The sequence below is a fragment of the Protopterus annectens genome, chromosome 16.part0 (genome assembly GCF_019279795.1).
Source record: "Protopterus annectens isolate FY-2018-M chromosome 16.part0, PAN1.0, whole genome shotgun sequence".
In the NCBI taxonomy this organism is placed as follows: Eukaryota; Metazoa; Chordata; order Ceratodontiformes; family Protopteridae; genus Protopterus; species Protopterus annectens.
In genome coordinates, this window is record NC_056750.1 from 193,746,062 (window position 1) to 193,766,353 (window position 20,292).

At 38.5% G+C, this 20,292-nt stretch overlaps 1 protein-coding gene across 3 annotated transcripts in view; it reads left to right on the plus strand.

Annotated features, from left to right (window-relative positions):
• LOC122790299 (cadherin-24-like) overlaps positions 1-20,292 on the plus strand; it is a 2,600,514-nt gene that overhangs the window by 2,162,977 nt on the left and 417,245 nt on the right. For all 3 annotated transcript variants that reach the window (XM_044057804.1, XM_044057803.1, XM_044057805.1), the window contains one exon: positions 13,841-14,028. In XM_044057804.1, the coding sequence (XP_043913739.1) occupies positions 13,841-14,028 (188 nt within the window). The remainder of the gene's footprint in view (positions 1-13,840; positions 14,029-20,292) is intronic.

Genomic DNA, 20,292 nt, shown 5'->3' on the forward strand with positions numbered 1-20,292 from the left:
TAGTAAGTTGCCATAACAATGCAGACATCCCTTCCAATCAGAATGAACTTAAAAACAACGAGATAAGGTCAGCGGCAATGTCATCCAGAACTGAAAGAGGAAACACCCCTTTAGAGCAAGGAACAAGGTGCTCGGAGAGGCTGAAGAACAGGGGGCCTCATTTAAACAATCAGAATTACAATTATGGGGAAAACGACATCAACAGGGATTATGCAGTACAGTGAGCAAGACCAAAAAACTGGTATCATGCTCCCTATCAGAGGAAGAGATGATGGATGCTGCTATCAACCTGATAAATGGGAACAAAAGTAATGAATCATCTGTTGGTCACTGTTGTGGTACAAATGCATCGGACACATGTTTAAACAGCTTTTTAGTTGAAAGTAATGACCCTACACAGTCTGTAACAGTTTTTGCTAAGGTCGTTGATAGGCATTCAACTGAAAATAACTTTCATTGCATTGATATGGACGCTGACATGGGTGTATCAAAGAATGTCAGTAGAAATTATATGTTTGTGAATGAAGTTATGTTTTATATAACTTAGATACTGACAGCAGTCACCGGAACATTGAAGCAAACTGTCCTGGATATTTAATGTTAGATGCTAGTGAGATTTTAGATTTTTATACAATGGATAAAAGTATCTCTCTTAATGATATGCTGCAAAATAATGAACAAAATATTGAAGTTAACAATAAATGTGTGTTTATGGGGGGCATGCTGGATGGCACAGACGAAATGGAAAACTTGCCAAAAAGTTATTGTCAGTGCAACAGGTGATTTTAAGATTTATAATTACTTGTATAAAGATATTCAGACCACCCATGCAAATTTGTTAGCAAAGGGCTTCACTTATGTAGCAAGTAGGAGGGGTAGGGTTGCGGATACCTTTTTTAACCCACCTATGTGTAATTTGGTTGTTTTTTTTTTTTTTTTTGAAAAAGTGTGTGAATTGGAGGGAAGTGTATAAATGGCCTTGTGAAATTCAAGGTGATAATTTAACAGAAAATGAAAAAAAATTATTCTTTGACATTTCGAGAGACAGAAAAATACATATAATGAAGCCAGATAAAGGCAGTGGAGTGGTGGTGATGGACAAAGTGATTATTTAAATTGCATGTCAGCCCTTTTGATGGATAAAACCTACCATGAAATATTTTTGAATGAGATTAATATTTTGTATAAAAAGTTGGATCTGGCATTAGAAGACATGTTATTGCAAGGACAAATAGATATAGATGCTTACACTTTTATGAGAAATGAACATCCAGTGGTAGCAAATATCTTTGGTTTGCCAAAAATTCATAAAGGGTTAGAAAATCCAAAGTTTAGACTTATTGTAGATGCAAAAAGAAGCAAAACTTTTTTTATAGGTACATTTTTAGATTTTCACTTAAAGAGGGGTTTGCAACACTTTAAACACATATGCAAAGATTCTTGTCAGTTCCTGGTAGATTTAAATAAATTTCAATATATGGAAAATATGTTTTTGGTGACCATAGATGTTTGCAACCTATTCTCGGTAATACCACATGAAGAGGGCTTAGCATGGTTTGAAACCCAAATACAACTAACAGACGCATATGATCAAGATGAAATTAATGTATTTGTGACCCTAATGGAGATGGTACTGAAACACAATTTCATTAGGTTTGAGGGCCAGTATTTTTGTCAGAACACCGGTGTGGCTATGGGGGCAGTTTGTGCCCCCATATTTGCAAATTATGTTATGTCATGCTGGGAGGACCATTTTATTTTTAAATATTTGTACATGAGTTACATCAAAGATTACACTAGATTTTTGAATTATACGTTTTTGATTTGGATTGGGACAAGAGACTCTCTAATGCAGTTTTTGGATTACATTAATGACACTGAGTTGTTTTAAATTCACCCATGAATATGATCAAACACAAATAATGTATTTGGATGTAGAATTAAAAATAAACAAAGAGAAAAAAACTTTGGTTTCAAGAATATACAGAAAACCCACTTTTTCAAATTCATATTTGGAGCTTAATAGTTGGCAACCTGATTTTCAAAAGAAATCTATAGTAAAAGGGCAGTTAGTCCATGCTGCAAAAATGACTTCCCTAGATAATGAATTTATGGAAAAGGTGAATTTTATATTAGATATTTTTAAGAAAATAAATTATCCAATGGAAAACTGCTCTTAGGGAAGACGGTATTAATAAACGGAAAAATTGCTTTTATTTACCTATATTAAATTCCTTAGATACAACAGCTATGGTAGAAGTAAAAAAGTCTGATACAGAGAATATGTGTATGCACATTCGAGTTTTATTGCTACCAATAATAAGGGTGCCTACAGGGTATGTCAACTAATAGAAAAAAACTGGGAATTATTGTCAAAATATTTTATACAAAAAACAGTTTGTTTTCAAGAGGGACAGATGTTTCAAAGCCATTTTGGAACAGGGGAGCAGGTTAACTAACTGGGGTGTGGTTGGAAAGGCTGGGAACTTTAAATGTGGGATGTGTTCCCAGTGCTCACATATATTTATTACGGGTGATATTTTTAAACTAAATGGTAAAAAAATATTCATAAGAGGTCATTATAATTGTCAAACCAAGAATGTAGTTTATATTGCAAAATGTTTCCTGTGTGCAGCATTCTACATAGGAAAAACTTGTAGATGGTTTAGGAACAGGATTTATGAGCGTCTGTTAGACATAAGGCATGGTAAGAATACAAATGCTTTGAGGAGGCATCTTACGGAAAAAGTAGGCCAATCATTTAAGTTTTTAATAATACAACAAATTAAAGTGGATCAACAAGGGGGGACACTAAATGAGTTTTTAGATGTTTGTGAATTAAAATGGCAACTGACTCTCGATGCCAATAGGTTTCCAGGTATAAATGAAATGGTGAATTTGAACTGTTTTTAAAAATTAATCACATTTTGGGTTAACATCATTATTCAACAAGGTTACACAGTTCAATAACATTATTGTATAATATATATATATATATATATATATATATATATATGTGTGTGTATATATATATATATATATATATATATATATATATATATATATATATATATATATATATATATATACTGCGGTGGTGGTGCTGCGGTAGCGTTGTCGCCTCACAGTTAGACGTTGCACGTTTGATTCTCAGTTAGAGCGTCTTCTGTGTGTCGACATGTGTGGAGGGCATTCCTTCGCTGAAGGTTGTGCGTTAGGCTCGGCAAGCCAGCACGTAAAAATCTACTGTCAATCATTAGCGGACCGGAGTTCTGCTGTGGCGACCCCTAAAGCCGAAAGACAGAAGATATATATATATATATATATATATATATATATATATATATGTGTATATATATATATATATATATATATATATATATATATATATATATATATATATATATATATATATATATACAATATGTGTACAACAGTATGTTTCTTTTAATTAACAATGTAAATTTTAAATAATGCAATTAACAAGTATTAATTGGTTTATTGTTAGATGTATATGAATGCTGGGAAATCTTGATGGTATTGTTCTGAAGAAGTCCCTATGAGAGGGATGAAAGCGTTTAACTACTGTGGTTTTATTCAATAAAGGAGTGTTTTCTACAGAGGACTTTTCTGTTCTTCCTCCTTTGGTTACTTAGTTTGTGGATATTTTCAGTTGATTGTTTGTGCTGCATAAAGGAACAATGTATACCCATTCTAATAGTTAACTGCTAGCAGTAGCACCTTGTTGAACACACAATTCAATCACCAATAAAGCAGCATTCGAACAGAAACATTTTGAAGAAATGCTGCAAAACTTTGACAAAATTGGTCTGGATCAAATCAATGTAATCATATTGCGATATTTCAGTTTGAACACCACAAAATCTTGGAGAAAAATTGTTTACATTTCTTCATTGCTGGAAATGCAGTGGTGTACCATGAAGGTTGTATGGCCTTGGGGTGAGAAAACAAATGAAGTAGAGATGTGATTGGTGGAAGGGAGCTTGCTCTCTCCTTCCCAAAATGCTAACTAAATAATCTTTTTTCTTTAATTAGTTGCTGTTTTTTGGAAATTGTTTCTATCATATTTCATTTCCATTTCTTATATAAAATTGTATTGCTGTCATCCTTTTGCATGCATTTTATTCTGCTTATTATATTGAGAAATCTTCCTTGGTTCTGTAGTGATTTCTTACAATTTGCATAGCGCTATGGGAGTAATTTGACAAGATACAGCTGAAACTAAACCAACCTCTGGATTTGTGATAGTATTTACAGATATTGTTGGCACTGAAAAAAGGAAACAAACATTCAGACACTTTAAATTTTGGTTGTGCTATTCAGTAATGTGGTTTTGGCAAGTTCAGCTTCAACATCATTTACATGCTGTCTATGTAAGAAAGGTCCTGGCTGACACAAAACAGGAAGTTGAAGGATGGTTCTTCTGTTTCCCCTGTATTCTTATATCAAAGCCATAATGAGTGAAAATTAGGCTATGATCTACCTGCAAACTCACTAACAAGTTGTTTGACTGAGGTCAGTCTTATGGAATAAGTAACATTTGTAAAGAGCAATACAAAACATATATATACAAATTAAATGGCTTCCTTTACAGAAAAGCATCTAAGTTTCTTATTGAGAAAATACAATGGAAGTTTCACCTCCCTTTACATTTGCAGATTAAAGATGTTTTAATTCCCTTCCTTGTTCTAGTAGAGGCTTTTAACAAATACTTGCTGTGCCTTTCACGTCTGGCCCATTTGGGTCCTTGCCTTACCACTTCACAAAGTTGTGGATTAGCAGAGTGGTTTCATTCATCCTTTGCCAGTTCTGCAAATGATGAGTGTTTGAGTGGTTTCATTCATCCTTTGCCAGTTCTGCAAATGATGAATGTTTGTCTTTTCAGTTTCACATTCCCTGATATCTGAGATCAGCTCCTAGTCCACTCTGTCCACAGACAGTATAGCCAGTCCACTGCAAAAAGAATCTTTTTGAGGGTTCAACAGACAACTCATCAAACAGCAAACTGCTGATTACACCAGGTTGCCCATGTGGGCAGATGTCTGAACAACACAGCATAAATGCATAGTAGCCCATTTCCTGAAAGCACCTGTGCTAAATGATGCTGAGCATGTCAAGTACTGGGGACAGGATAAAAAAAAACATTGGTACAATGACACAATTTGCAGCAAATGCCTCTTGATACTGATGCCCCTACGTGAGCAGCAACAGAGCACTGATGCAAAGATGCACATTAAAATGCATTTCATGCTAAACTAGGGGAGGGCTAATGCTGTGCAAAGGACACACAAAAAAGTTCAAATGGCTTGAATATAGCTGCCTAAGTATCACTACAGCCTGCTAACTTGGAAGGTGCTTATACTTTACCATCCATAACATTTTTGTAAAAGTGGTTCATGAATAGTATCATACAGGGTTTACTTTCCCTTGATGATCCCTAGTACCTCATCTCAGGTAAACGTTGGGTGTCTGAGGATCACTCGTATACGTTGATACCATGCTTTGACCTCAGTTTGTGTCCCAGGGAGGTGTACAGTCATCAGAGCATGCATATTTCAAAAGAAAATGTTATATAATGCATAGCATGTTGGCTGGTGCAGAAACTGTTAGCATGCATCCACGGTTGTCTGATAGGGTTGATAGTAGAAAAAGTAGGAATTGTGACAATGCAAACTGATCTGTTAGGTATGGTTTCACTCTTTACTGGAGACCATTTTTGATTGCGTTTCAGTTGGAATATTACCTTTTAGATTATGATTGATTACCACACCAAGTCATTTTTTTGCTGGTGACTACCTCAGTCCGATTCCTAGTGATTGGCAGAATAGTATGGTAAGGAGTTAATTTACAGTCAGATATATTATTACAAAAGATCATAGTTTTTGTTTTGTTTGCATTTAGAAGGTTCCCAAAGTTAGTTAATTATTGCTGTACATTAAAGAATGAAGCTCTAGCTCTGATTTAACTGCTTTTACAGATTCTATAAAGTATTATAAAGACAAATCATCACCATGTTGGACAAACTGCACAAGATGGAAAATAGCAGACTGTATTACTGATAAAAGTATCATAAAGTAACAGTCCTACAATTCATTTATTGCTTCAGCTTTTAAGAAAAAGACATTAAAACTAACAAGCTGACTTTGTAAGCTGTTACCTTTAGGACCCAGGAAAAACCCTTGTGGTGTAGTCCCCCTTGTGGTGTAGTCCCCGCTCCGAGATTTGTTTGTAGTGCACGCTCATACTGATGGGCCTGATGCATAGTGGCGTTGTTTAGCGTCGCCTCAGACTTCGACAGTGTATAACTAACAAACTATGGTATTATTGTATTCTTCTGCATAATATGAATACTGTATTCTAACTATTCACAAATTCACTCTAAACACTTGGTTACAGTGTAGTATTGCTCAAGATCATGTTTTCATTCTGTTATCACATTTGAAATGTAACTAACCTCTGCCTGCTTCTAAACAGTTTTGTAGACTGTCGCTAAAGCTACTATCTCTCTCCCTTATTTCTCTCTTTAGACTCCCCCCCATACTAGAGGCTCACCGCGTGGTTCCTAAGCCCCCGTCGCAGACTTACTTGGACTCCCAGTGTGAATGCACAGACCAGCCTTCTTCCAATTCCATTGCATTTAGTCCAAAAGCACATAAAGAGACTCAGGGTAAATGACTATTCTACCCTAAAGTGTGCTATCTGACTAGCATCTGCTGCAGGTATTAAAAAGTACCAGATCTAAAAGTAACCTTTTATCCTACTGACAATTCCAGCATAAACCAAAAAGGCATTAAAACTAACAAGAAAAAGACATTAAAACTAACAAGCTGACTTTGTAAGCTGTTACCTTTAGGACCCAGGAAAAACCCTTGTGGTGTAGTCCCCCTTGTGGTGTAGTCCCCGCTCAGCTTCGCCCTCGCTCCGCTCGGGCTTGCTCCGCTCCCCACCCTGCCCCCTATTCCCACCCGCCCCCAATACCTCTACATTTATTAGGTCATTAAGCCCATCTCCCTCATCATCAACCAATCACAACTGTCCCTCACTCTGACTCCTCTCCCTCCCACTTCCTTTGTTCTGTCTGTACTACCAAGACTACTCCCTCAGTCCGCCCATCAACCTTCCTCTATCCCTCTTCCCTCCATTATCCCCCCCCCAGCTTTTTTATATACCCACTCTACCAGGGTAATTCCCACTAGCATACTACACTCATCTACTTCCCCTCTCGCCATGGATAGAAACTCTTTCACCACCCTTCCCTTCTTATCATTACTCCTTATTATCTCTTATCTCTTAACAAGTTATGAATCTCTAGCCCTAGCGGGAGCCTACCTCCCCAATGGTCATACCTCTCTACACTCACACAACCCCTCCAATCTCATCCCTCCCTCCCACTACCCTGTTAGCAACCTGATTTCCAAAAGAACCCATCCTACCCTCCGACACCCTAAAGTACCTTCAACTAAGGACACTCTCAAATTACTAATCAAGCTCCAAAAAATATTTGACTACTTGAAAAAATCCATCACAAAAGATGGCGATATCCACCCCAACCCAGGCCCTAACTTTGACCTAGGCCCTAACACCTTGAAAGCAGCTAGAAGCTCAGTGGGCTCCCTCCTTATCCTTCACCTGAATCTAAGAAGTATCAATAATAAAGTACACAACTTACATGCCATGCTTGCAACCCACTCCCCTGACATCATGTGTCTATCAGAAACATGGCTCAAACCTAGCACTAAGGATGAAGAAATCATCCCACCTGGGTATAACATTCTCAGGGCCGACCGAATTACTAGAAAGGGTGGGGGAACAGCTGTCATGTTTAAGAACTCCTTGAACGTTATAATACACCCGCTCCAACCCCCAAAAATTCCTACCCTAGAACTGATTTCCCTAAAGCTATGCCTAAACAACCAAAAAAGTATTAATCTCTTAGTAATTTACTTACCACCAGGCAAAAATGTTGAATACCTTGAACAAATACTCAGTTGGCTAGCTGCCACCTATCCCCAAGAAACTATAATACTAGGAGACGTTAATATTGACTGGTCCCTCTACTCCAAACACTCAAATCCACTCCCCATCAACTTACATGGCTTCTCCCAAAACATTCTATCTCCCACTAGAATTGGAAATGCTCAACAAAAGAAGAGCATCATTGACTGGATTCTTACTAATAAGACTCCAAACAACTATACTGCAGGGACCCTTCCAAACGACCTTAGTGACCACCTTATTACCTTTATCATAATACACAAATGCCCGACCTCAAACCATCCCCTAACCAGACTAGTTAGGAATAGTAAGAATTTTGTCCCAGACCATTTTCTTGCAGACCTCAAAACATGCAATTGGTCCATCCTTAAAACTCTCCGTTTAGATGAGAGTGTGTCATATTTTAATGACATCTTCCTCAAGATACTTGACTCTCACGCTCCAATGAGACTTACTAGAACTAAGGAACGTATCGCACCTTGGTTAACAAAAGATACCAAATCCAAAATTAAACTCCGTGATCAGGCCTGGAATAAATGGAGATCTACCAAAACCCACCTTGACCGCATCAAGTTTCTACAGCTTAGAAACTCAACCAAATCAGCCGTTAAGACTGACAAAAAACAATATTTCTGCCACCTCCAAGACAAACACCAGCATAATCCTAAAAAATTCTGGGCTGGGTTCAATCACCTCCTTCATCCGGGTAAATCCACCACCCCCATCCCTGAAAAACTTTTGGGCAAAGATCCAAGACAAATAGCCAACACTTTTAATTCATTTTTCACTGAGACCATCCAGTCTCTTGCCAATCAGCTTACCACTTCTCCCTCGGCCACAACCTTAACTAAAGACCCAACTCAACCCTCCTTTAACCTACAACCCACATCTACCTCCTATATTCGAACCCTCTTGAAAAAACTCAAACCAACTACCTTAGTGGCTGACTTACTCCCAGCCAATTACTTACAATTGGCATCTGACGCCATAGCCTACCCTGTTTCAATCTTGATCAACCGGTCCATTTCTGAAGCTACTATTCCTTCAATCTGGAAAATCTCCTATATCATCCCTCTGCATAAAGGTGGGTCCTCCACTGACACATCTAACTACAGACCAATAGCTATACTATCTCCTCTAGCCAAGATCTTGGAACGCTGCGTTCACAAACAGCTCATTACCCATCTTTCTCATAATAACCTTCTCTCCAACACCCAGCATGGCTTTCGCCCCCATCATAGCACAACCTCTGCCCTTCTCTCCTTTGTTGACTCAGTCAACCAAAACCGCAATAATAAACTTATAACCTCTGCGCTATTTCTAGATCTATCAAAAGCTTTCGACATGGTCAATCACAAACAGTTGATTCACACACTGGAAATCTTTCAACTTAGCAAATCAACCATAAATTGGTTTAATGACTACCTCTCTTGTAGAAAACAGGCAGTCCAGTGGCAAAACACTCTATCAGACCTACTCCCAACTAATATCGGTGTTCCCCAAGGATCTATTCTTGGTCCCCTTCTCTTTTCCCTTTTTATAAATGGTCTACACTCGATCATTCCCAAAGCCACCTGCATTCAATATGCAGACGATTCCACCCTGATCTGCTCGGATGTTTCCCTCGCTAAACTACAGATTGCAACCCAAAATTGCTTCTTCCTAGTTGAACAATGGTTCTCAGAACTAAAGCTTTTACTTAACCCAACCAAAACCAAATTACTTCTAATTTTCCCCACACCAATTACCTCCCAAGGAAAAGAACCACCTAGTACCAACAACCCAACCTTCCACGTGTCCTCCAACAATGGGACTATAATCGAACCTGTCTCCCACACTAAACTATTAGGGGTGACCATAGATAACAAGCTTAAATTTGATACACATGTCAGTCTGACCATCAAGTCAGTTAACAAGAAACTTGGGTCTATGTATAGAATAAAGAACTTCCTAACCCCGCACACCAAACTAACCATTGCCAGGACCCACCTCCTCTCCACACTCCTTTATGCATCCCCAGTATTCTCCTTCCTTAACAAGAGAGAACTCAACAAACTATCTACAACCTATAACCATATAGCCAGATTCATAACAGGAATGCCCTATCGCACCCATCACTGCCAAAATCTAAGGACACTGGAATGGCTAGAACTGCCCAACATTCTCAAACTCAACCAACTCACTGAGGTTTTTAAAACAATCAACCATCCAGAAAAAAACCCTCTCTGAACAAAATATTCACCCCCTACTCCAACCTTATATCCCTTCGGTCGTCCAAAAACCTACTAGTTCAGACCATTAAACCTAACAACTCGGGAGGAGAAGCACTCTATGCTAATTCCATTGGCAAATCCTGGAATGCCCTCCCAAACAACCTAAAGCATATGACCTCTCCTCACCTATTCAAAAAACACCTCAAAGATCTCCTAAAGTCCCAATGGCTATGCCCTTGCTCTAATCCAGACTAATAGCAAGCGCCCCAGGCCCACCAAAGCCTCTACCCAACCCAAAACCTAATGGGTTCATTATGTAGCCAGGTTAGATCATCATTTTAAGCCTGTACCTCTTTTAACTAACATGTTTAACCTGTTCGATTGCTTTATTCTTGTATGTAATAATAATCAATTAATCTTCTTATGTTTCTGTTAAACTACCTCTGACTATATTTTTGAATGTAATAATAATTATGTACTCTTCTGATGTTTCTGTTTATATTCCTCTGTCTCTTTTGGAGCTTTTCTCCCCGGGCCTCTACTGAAAATGGACATGTATCCAGCTAGACTAGCCCGTTCAACAAATGTAAAATAAAAAATAAAATTTAGACAGAGACTTCAGCCAATGTACAGACTGTATGAGATCTGATAACTTGTTAACCATTTAGTGACACCAGAACCATTCCCTACAAGATACATACTAAGGAGTGTTTGGCTGACTGCATCAAATATAAGGAGCCAAAAGGCATCCATTCTTAAAGCTATTTTGAAGATATTCAGTGAAAATTCTGAAACTCTCTGTGACCTCAGTGAAAGCCATGATGGGCTGTAAAAAGATGATATAATCACTTAGAAATGCACTTGTTTGCTTACAGATGCAACTGTCAAGATTTTATAGATAGTTAAGGGAGACCATTCATACCTCTCAACCTTTTAACCTCTTAGAGCAATACATCTGGACAAAACCACAATTAATGGGGGGGCAAAGGCCCAAAAATATAGACACTTTTTAAATATTGCTCTTGCAAACTTAGAATGTTGATAGAATAACAGGTTTTGCATTAGCATGCATTTTTTGAAGGGTCTGAAGTCTGAAACTCAAATGTCTATCTTTATTTTCTGACTTTAACCCTTAATGATTTGCCAGTGATTTGCCAGAAAACCATAACTTTATGAGAAATGGATCAAAAAATATTAGGCAAAAATTTGGGCATTCTGCGAAAATCTGTACAGTTGAAAGGGATGAGCTTGTTAATTTCATGGAAATGTTATGGGTCTGCCTTCTTTGCTGAGTGGTACAGTGATGGATGACTTTCAGTATTTGGAAACATATGTTTCATGGATCAACTGATTGATTCATTATTGAAGCATGATGCACAATGCTTTCAGCAGCCAAGCTAAGGTCATCAGAATGGAAGCATCATGATGGCTTTTGCTATGTTGGTGGGGGTGAAAGGGAAATTTTAGGTAATGCTTACTGAATTCGTTAACAGTGTCATAGGCAGAGTGGTTGGAAAAAGGACAAGGTTGAGAATACTTTCCCTGTCTGAGAACTAATATTACTCAGATTGTGTTTTTTTTGTTTGTTTGTTTTTTTGCCTGAGGAAGATTATCTCATTCAAGATATGCGATGATTTGATCTTGTTATTTTATTTGAGTTATAAGGCTGGGGACTCAGGTGTTTTTGGCAGTTCTTCAATGCTTGATCTCTAGTGCATAAAAGTTTTAGTTTCCGATGAAAGAAAGGGTACTGATGTTGCTTTTTACCCTTTTACACCAGATAACCACCAGGCTATTAAGTATCTCTAGAAAGGAGCTATTGAATTGTTCAACCTCATTTACAATAATAGAAGTGACTGATGACTATCTAAACATTCTGAACAACATTATAAACAATTATTGATTGAAATATTTGACAACTGTCTTCCAGGAAAAATAATGTTTTTGTATTGCAATTCAGTAGCAGGTAGTATGATAATCACTTGTGCAGCCTGACATAATGTTCGTGTTGGCTGAATTGTCAGCATAGGAAGCTAAAGTCCATCGAAGGACACTATTATATCTGGTTACATTTACACGTAGTGGTGTGAAGCAGTTGACATAAAAGAGGCTTAATAAGGGGTGAGTTTTACTGATAACAGCAACTGATCAGTCAGATATGAAATTCCTTGGTATAAATGATTATCTCTTAATATTCAAGGTGAGCCAGGAGAAACTGCTTTTGGCAGAACATTTATATTTCTCTGGAGGGATACATATAAAAATGGTGGTTTGTGTAAGGTAACTAGGAAATTTTAAATAAGTTCTGATACTTGTTTTAGCTCTACCTACTAACTGTTAACTGACCACGGTCGGTACCTCCTTTTTGATATCTTCTCTCCCTGATTGGTCTACTCTCTCTTGTCTGCAGATGAGTTAACATGTCCTAACACATTAGCTCACCTGTAGTCAACGTGTCCTAATGTTATCAGAATAGGTTAATTCAGTAGTGGTTGGAGGAGGTGAAGAGGAGATGAAGATCCATCTAATAGCAGCATTCTTACTGATGTAAGTGGTTATCTGTTTGAGCCTTGCTGCCCACTGATGGGCAAAGCTTATGTCATGAAACAGGATGTACAATGCTGTGATGAGGGAATCACCTAGCCTCTGAGGTGATGCCTTCCTCAAAGATTTCCTCCTCTGCACTGTAAGCATCAGGTTGCCAGTGTAGCAGTGCTCTGATCACTGATGTTCACACCTCTCATCTGTGTGTCTTTGGCATGCCACCACATCCTCCTCCTCCTGTCACTATCCTTCCTCCACTTGCCAACTCCAACATGTACAGAGCTACCAGTTGAACTTGGGATCACTGGGTTCTTCATTCCTCTACACCATCAATGTCTGATCTGTCCAGATTGTGAAACTTTCCACAAGTAATGAGTGGCCATTATTTTTGGAAATGTCTACATCTGCATCAGTTGTAGCCTTGATTAGTATTGGTTATTATGGCTTTTGATGCCTTCAAACCCTGGTGGGAGGACAGAACATTATTTGTATTAAGAGTGGTCCTCAGGGTGTGTTATCTTGCTTTGTTTCTGTTTTGATCAGGAGAATGTACCTAATATGTAAATACTAAATGCTGGCAGTGACAAGTGGTAAATCAGGATGTTGTCCCATCAAGAAGAGTGAGCTGTAGTAAGATCATGATTGCAAGGCATGAACTAGCAGAAGGAAGTGACAATATCACTATATGACTGGCCAGATGATTGGATAGCATAGATATATAATCCACCCTACTTTAGGAAATGTGGGTGAATACTCCATCATGGCTTGCCATAATACCAAAAATTGTTCAGCTTGGATATAGCATCTGTTTAACCCATATGCATATACAGAGACAGATATACATGCATTGATAAAAAGCTCAAATTTTAAGACACAATATTAGGATGGCAAAAACTATCCAGAAGAATGGTAGTGGAGCAACATACATGATTTATAACCGCTATAAGTGTATGGTGAAAATCAGTTATGCTGTGTCTTTATAAATGATTTTTTTCTGGATATTTTTCTAGTTAGATTTCTTTTTCAGCAGATTGTTCTAATGTCTGATTGTGTTACTTTTTTTAAAGGTCTGTACCAGTTTTCGGTTCCTGAGTCCATTACTCCAGGATCCTTGGTTGGACGCTTGAAAGCTCAAGATCCAGATATTGGTGAGAATGCAATGATGTCTTACAACATTCTGGATGGAGAAGGAGCAGACATATTTAATATCACTACTGATCACCAGGGACAAGAAGGCATGATTATTTTAAAAAAGGTAATAAAAAAAAACACCTATAGCAGGCAGACATTAAGGATTATGTTTTGTTTCACTTTCTCCTTATAGTATTTTTAATTGTTGCATTTTAGGGCAAGAAGGGGTTATAACTTTGTTCTATACTTAAACTACATGCTTTCAAAACCTTTTCTGGTTTCTACACAGCCTTCATCTTAGGTTCATAGGTTCATAGGTGTGTACTAGGCTAATAGCCCTGGGGCCTTTACAAGCCTAGCCATAGGATTACTCTGGCATAGTGCCACCAGACCTTAGTTCCCAGTGCCTCTGTTGAGTAGAGCCACTGGTGTTATCCCCGGGAAGAATTTTTGGTTTCCCATCCACTCATCAAGATTTCTCTTGAAGAGGGTCAGCGAGGTGCTCTGTTTGACATGTATGGGAAGTCTGTTCCATATCATTGGCAGTCTTTGGCTTATGAACCTGTCCTCACTCCAGCATGTTCTGTTAATTGTGGTAATGAGGTTGAGGTCTCTGGAGCTTGTGGTGCGGAGGGATTGAGATTTCTTTAGATGTATCATTTCTAACAGAGTTGGGTCAGACCTGGCTTTGTAAGTTAAGCAGAGATCGCCTCTAAGTAGGCGATATGAGACAGAGAATAGTTGGAGTTTTTTTGAGTCTGTTCATATAGGACAAGTGCTTAAGGCTTAGGATCCTCTTTGTGAGGTACTTTTGCGGCCTCTCCAGTTGTTGCAAGTGTCTAGTGAGGTACATGCCAAATGGGGCATTGTAGTCGGTGGTTGGCCTAATGAGGGAAGAGTAGAGGGAGACAATGACCTCTTTCTTCCTGGATGCAAAACCCTTAGTAATGAGATGTGCCACATAGAATTACTTTATGACCACAGTGGCAATGTGGTGATCAATAGAGAGGTTGCTGTCAACCTGTGTTCCCAGATATCTTATAATACCTTCTGTGTTCAGTGGACTACCATCAGTGTGGTAATTCATGGGAACCAGGTTTTTCCAAAAGGGGATGATGACACATTTTTTTGGCATTGAGCTTAAGGCCATGGTTCTGACACCAGTCGTTGGTCACAGTGAGGCCATTCTGTAGGATGTCAACATCACTTGGGGAGTTAATAATAGCTCCCAACTTGCAATGGTCTGCGAACTTTGTCAGCCAGAGTCCCTTCGTGTTGGCTTGGACTTCAGAGAAGTAGATTCTAAACAGGAGAGTATCCAGGACCGAACCCTGTGGGACTTCTCGTGACTAATCGGCAGTCTGACTTAGAACCCACAGTGTGAAAGTAGCTGACTCTATCTGTGAGCCAGTTTGCAACCCACCTAGTGATATGGGGGTTGATGCCAAACTTAGAGAGTTTTTCTATGGTTCCAGTGAGGAATGGTATCAAAAGCCTTGGCCAGATCAAGGTAGGCTGTGTGAACAACCTTGCTTTCATCCACAGCTCTGGTGATTGACTCAAAGAAGTCAACCAAGTTGAGCAGGCATGATCTGCCCTTCACAAAATCAAACTGTGTGGGATTCAGAGTTTGGAGATTCCCTATATCCTTGTTTATTTGGTCCATGATGATGCTTTCCATAGCTTTGCATATCAAACTCGTCAAGCTAATGGGGCGATAGTTCCCAGGGTCTGTATTTGCTCTTCCTTTGTGGAGTGGGATGACTGTAGCAGTGTGCCATTTGGCAGGGACAAAGCCTGAGGTGAGGCTGTGATTGAACAGGGTATACAGGTGAAGTGCCAGTTCACTCTGTAGTTTATTTATGTGGAACACAACCAAGGATATTGTCAGGTCCCATAGAAGCTGTATTCTTGGCCTTGGACAGTGCTGTTTTAACCTGTGCAGCAGTAATACTGGGTGCGTTGCAATCTACTGGTATTGGGATTGGTCCTTTGGGGGAGTAAAGTTGGCACTGAATCTGTCGGCCAGTATACTGGCAATATCTGTTGGCTCGGTATAGGAGGTACCATTGTGCAGTAGCTCAGAGCAAATCTGGGTATTGCCATGGATATTCTTTACATAACTATAGAAGGCCTTGTGGTTGTCTTTTTACTATCTGCTGCAATTCTGTTTTCATAGCTAGCTTTAGACAATTTGATGAGGAATCTCAACTTTTTGTTAAGGCAGATAAGGGAGTTTTTCCTGTCTTGGGACTTAACCTTATTCCACATCAGTTTCCGCATTCTGTTGTAGAGTTTGTTTATGGCAGGGGATCACCAGATTGTCTTCCCTTTTTAGAGGAGAGTGTCTTGGTTCTATTGAGTATGGTGAGATCCATGCATTTGTGTACATGTTCGTACAGTGCATTGGTGTTTGATTCTGCAGTCATGCAACTATTCTCCATTTGCATGGGTGCCGTGAAGTTAGCCACCCCTTTTTTAAGGATCCCAAAGTTAGCTTTGGAAAAGATTTTCATGGTGATTATCTTTACTGGGTGGGGGTTGGAGGGATTTGGATTTCCAAGACGATTAGTTTGTGGTCAGATCTAACCAGGGAGGAGCTGACTACTGGTGTAAAGCAAAAGTCAGCCATGTTAGTAATGACCAGGTCAAGGATGTTGCTACTTCTAGTGGGGGTAGGAATGAGCTGGTCCAGGCAACTGGAATTAATGAACTCCAGGAAACGTTGGGCAAGTGTATTCGTACATGAGTAGTTTACTCAGTTAATGGAGGGATAGTTTTATCGCCTAGCAAGAGAGTGTTACGTTGGACCCTAATATTCTCTAAGGCGCTTAGGAACATGGAATGCAAGTTTTGCACATGGTTGGGGACCTATAGCAGGCTACGACCTGAATTGCTGTCTTACCCAATGTTAGCTGCACATGAAGTATCTCTGATGCATTATGTTGGGCTACCAGTCTGGAGTTGAGCACATCCTTTATGAATATGGAAACACCACCACCTTTGCAGCTTCGGTCTAAGTTCTGGGCCGAAAGGTGTGGAATGACTTATAGTCTGGTAGTGCAGGGGTTCTTTCTGCTGCCTTGAACCAGGTCACTGTTGCAGCATAAACGTCAATGTTCTCCATTTTAAGGAGTGCCTCGAGTGAGTGCATTTTGAGATTTAAACTTCTAGCGTTGAGCAACATGACCCTCAGAATGCATTTGTTTGTAGTCGTTATGGTGGTAATTTGGTCTTTGGAACACCACCTAAAAAGGCACTATAGGGGTGGCAAAAGCCTTGGCCAGTATCTAGAAGCCCAGGGGTGACAGATGCAGGCCATCTCTGGCAAAGCATCGAGGTCTGTCAGTCATGTCATCCCAGGCAGACAGATACTAGATCCCCTTTGAATGACACCAGAAACTTGTTGAAATCAATAATTTCTGCTTGTACTGTGGTATAATTCTGGGTAATGGTAGGATGCTGCTCAGGGCTAGGGTCATACCCGCTTGGGCTACATAATCCGAGAGCTCCTCCATGTCTCTTTTCATGTAGTCCAGGGAGGTACATCTCAGGTCATTCACACCCACATGTACAATGACAAAGTCATATTTGTACCTGTTGTTGAGCGACCTGAGTGCATGCGTTATGTGTTGGATCCTGGCACCTGACAGGTAGCTGACTGTTACTTTCTCCTTATTCAACCTAGTGAGTGGGACATCAGTGTACCTCAGAACCCATTTTTGCAGTCTATTGCTTAGCTTTCTACTGCCACAAATTCCAAAGGGAAAAGCTAGTTCTGATCATCCCCAACAAAGCTTACTCATTTTAAGAAAATACATGTTTTTTCAGCAAAATTTCAAGATTTAAGTTTGCTACTTTGAATGATATCAACTGATATTCAAACGTGTATAAAGTGGTTAACCTCAGCTGATTTTATTTGTTCTGCATTCCTACTATTTGCTATGAAAATATAATACAATGTCACCAGTCCCTCAATATGCCATATCCTTCTAAGACTAGTACAAATAATACTCAACAATATGTAACATTTATTTTGGTGAATGTATGAATGGCCCTACTAGTGTTTAGCCATAGTTTCAATAAGAAAATCATCATGCATTGATGAGATGCAGCTATGCTATTTATTTCAGATATAGTCAATAAACTGTACATGTTTCAGATGTATTTTAAGAAGATGTTTCTGATTACCATGAAATTATGATTGCACATTGACTAAATGTGATCCTCAGTTCCTGTTACTGAAGGGCAGTTAGTGGTTTTTAAGGTTTGCCTTGAAACATCAAATCATTTTTATGGGCGACACTTCACCTGTGGAACTTAATACTGCAGTGGTTTAAGTAGTCTTCAACATGATGTGGGTTTAAGAGTTCTCAAAAATGCACTTGTTTCAATTCTCTTTTTTGAGTTTATGTTTTCTTATTTTGTGTTTTTTTTTTATCTTTATCCCTCACTGGCAGCTTAACCCCATACTATTTTGTTTGCTATGTTGAATTATATTGATTTTACTTTAACATGCCTAGATTTAGGCATGCAAATTAATATGAATTTAAATTTGAAAATGCAGCAAACTTTCAAGCTGCTCATTTTGATACATACAGAGGAGTTGCGTACCGACCTTTTTTCAGCAACTAATGCAAAAGTTTCAGAGCATGAGGTCAAGTGATGATATGTATGCTAGCATTCATTTATTTCTACAAGAGTGAATCAGATTTTTCATAATCTCTTATCATATTTAGTGATGTATGCTTCTCAAGACAACAAAGTCTGAAAACCTTTTTCTGTGTATGTGTAAATTTTTCCTAAACAGATATGAAGAATTTTGGAAAAGTGTATTGCAATCCAACAGCCTGAGTTATAAGAGACTGCACTGCTATGACCATAGGTTACTTTAAGCTATATCTGCACAAAGTATAATACAAATTAATTAGTGAACCCAACAGTACAAATGAGATAGGCCAGTCATACGAGATGTGACATTTAAAGACTTCTTAACTCTGCTTTGGCTGTTTCATATTTAAAGACATGACTAATTGGATTGTGGGCTTGAAAAGACAAGTTTTATAGAACTACAGTCACTGGAGCCGAATCTACCAATAAATTAAATATGGATTCATTAAATGTGAGATTAAAATGTAAATTTACTGAACTGCATGCATTACTGTATACCCACTATTATAATAACATGTAGAAATAGGACTTGCTTAAGGGATTATAAATGGAGGTTAAAGTTTTCTGAATATGATGTTTTTGTAACAACTAATTCTAGAAATAGTCCAGCAGCAACAATTTTTGTTAACTTCTTTTGTTCACGTTTTTTCAGCTTTAGTAATAATATAAATGTCACATTCTATATCTTTGTCATAAAACAGAAAAATTGCAATAGGTAGTGGGGGTATTTTCAGTTGCCCTGGAATTAATCAATGGCCATAATTAGTCAATAACACAATTGCAATGATGAGAATAGCCTAAACAAAATAAATGTACCAACCATCTTAATGACTGACAAAAGTAAAACTGAATGAGATGTCTGGGAAAGATTCATAAAGTTAAACTCCTTCGCTTTGTCTGAAATGTAAATGTGCAGAAATGGTGCCATGAAATAAAATAGGAGAAAGAGCCCCCAGATGTAGATGAGTTGACTTGAGTACCTTAGTTTTATCTCTGTGGTAGTAACGGCTATAACTTTTTATAGATTTTAGCAAACCGCTCACGTGTGCTTCCATCGCATTATGAAAAATTCCTTTCAGTTTGGTTTATTCAAGGCCATCTCGTACATTCTATTCCAGTGATGTGAGATGGCAATTTGCTCAAGAGCTTCCCCTAACATGGAAGTCTGGGAGCAAGCAAATGTGAAAACACCCACGTTTGTTGACCTTTGAACATCAGATCCATCTTCATCACTAAAGCTTCCCAGCCATTGGCTATTCTTTTCTGCTTTGGTCAGTCCTGTTACTGTCACTAAGGTCTGAAGTATGAAGTCTTGATGGATTGCCTCTGTTAGTTCATACCGTTATTTTATTGCTTTAATTATTTTGCAGATTGTTAACCGGGGAACCACTTATTCTTTGCTCTGACCATCTTGTATCCTTTTTCCATTATCTAAATTATTTAAAAATGTCATCACATCTACGTTACAAGTCACCTTAACTCTTTTGGTCCCCTTAGTTATCAGGAATATGGTTTCATGAAATAACATAGCATCTTAATGTCTAATGTCTGTCTCATAAATTATATCGTCCAAAACATGGACAAAGATAAAGTTACAGGGACTGTATTCATTGAATTAATCATGTGATTGTGTAAAGCACCCCCACGATCTTACAGAAGCTCAGTTAGTATAGACTTCTGTACACCACTGCTAAGTCAATGGTCAGCTACTTATGGG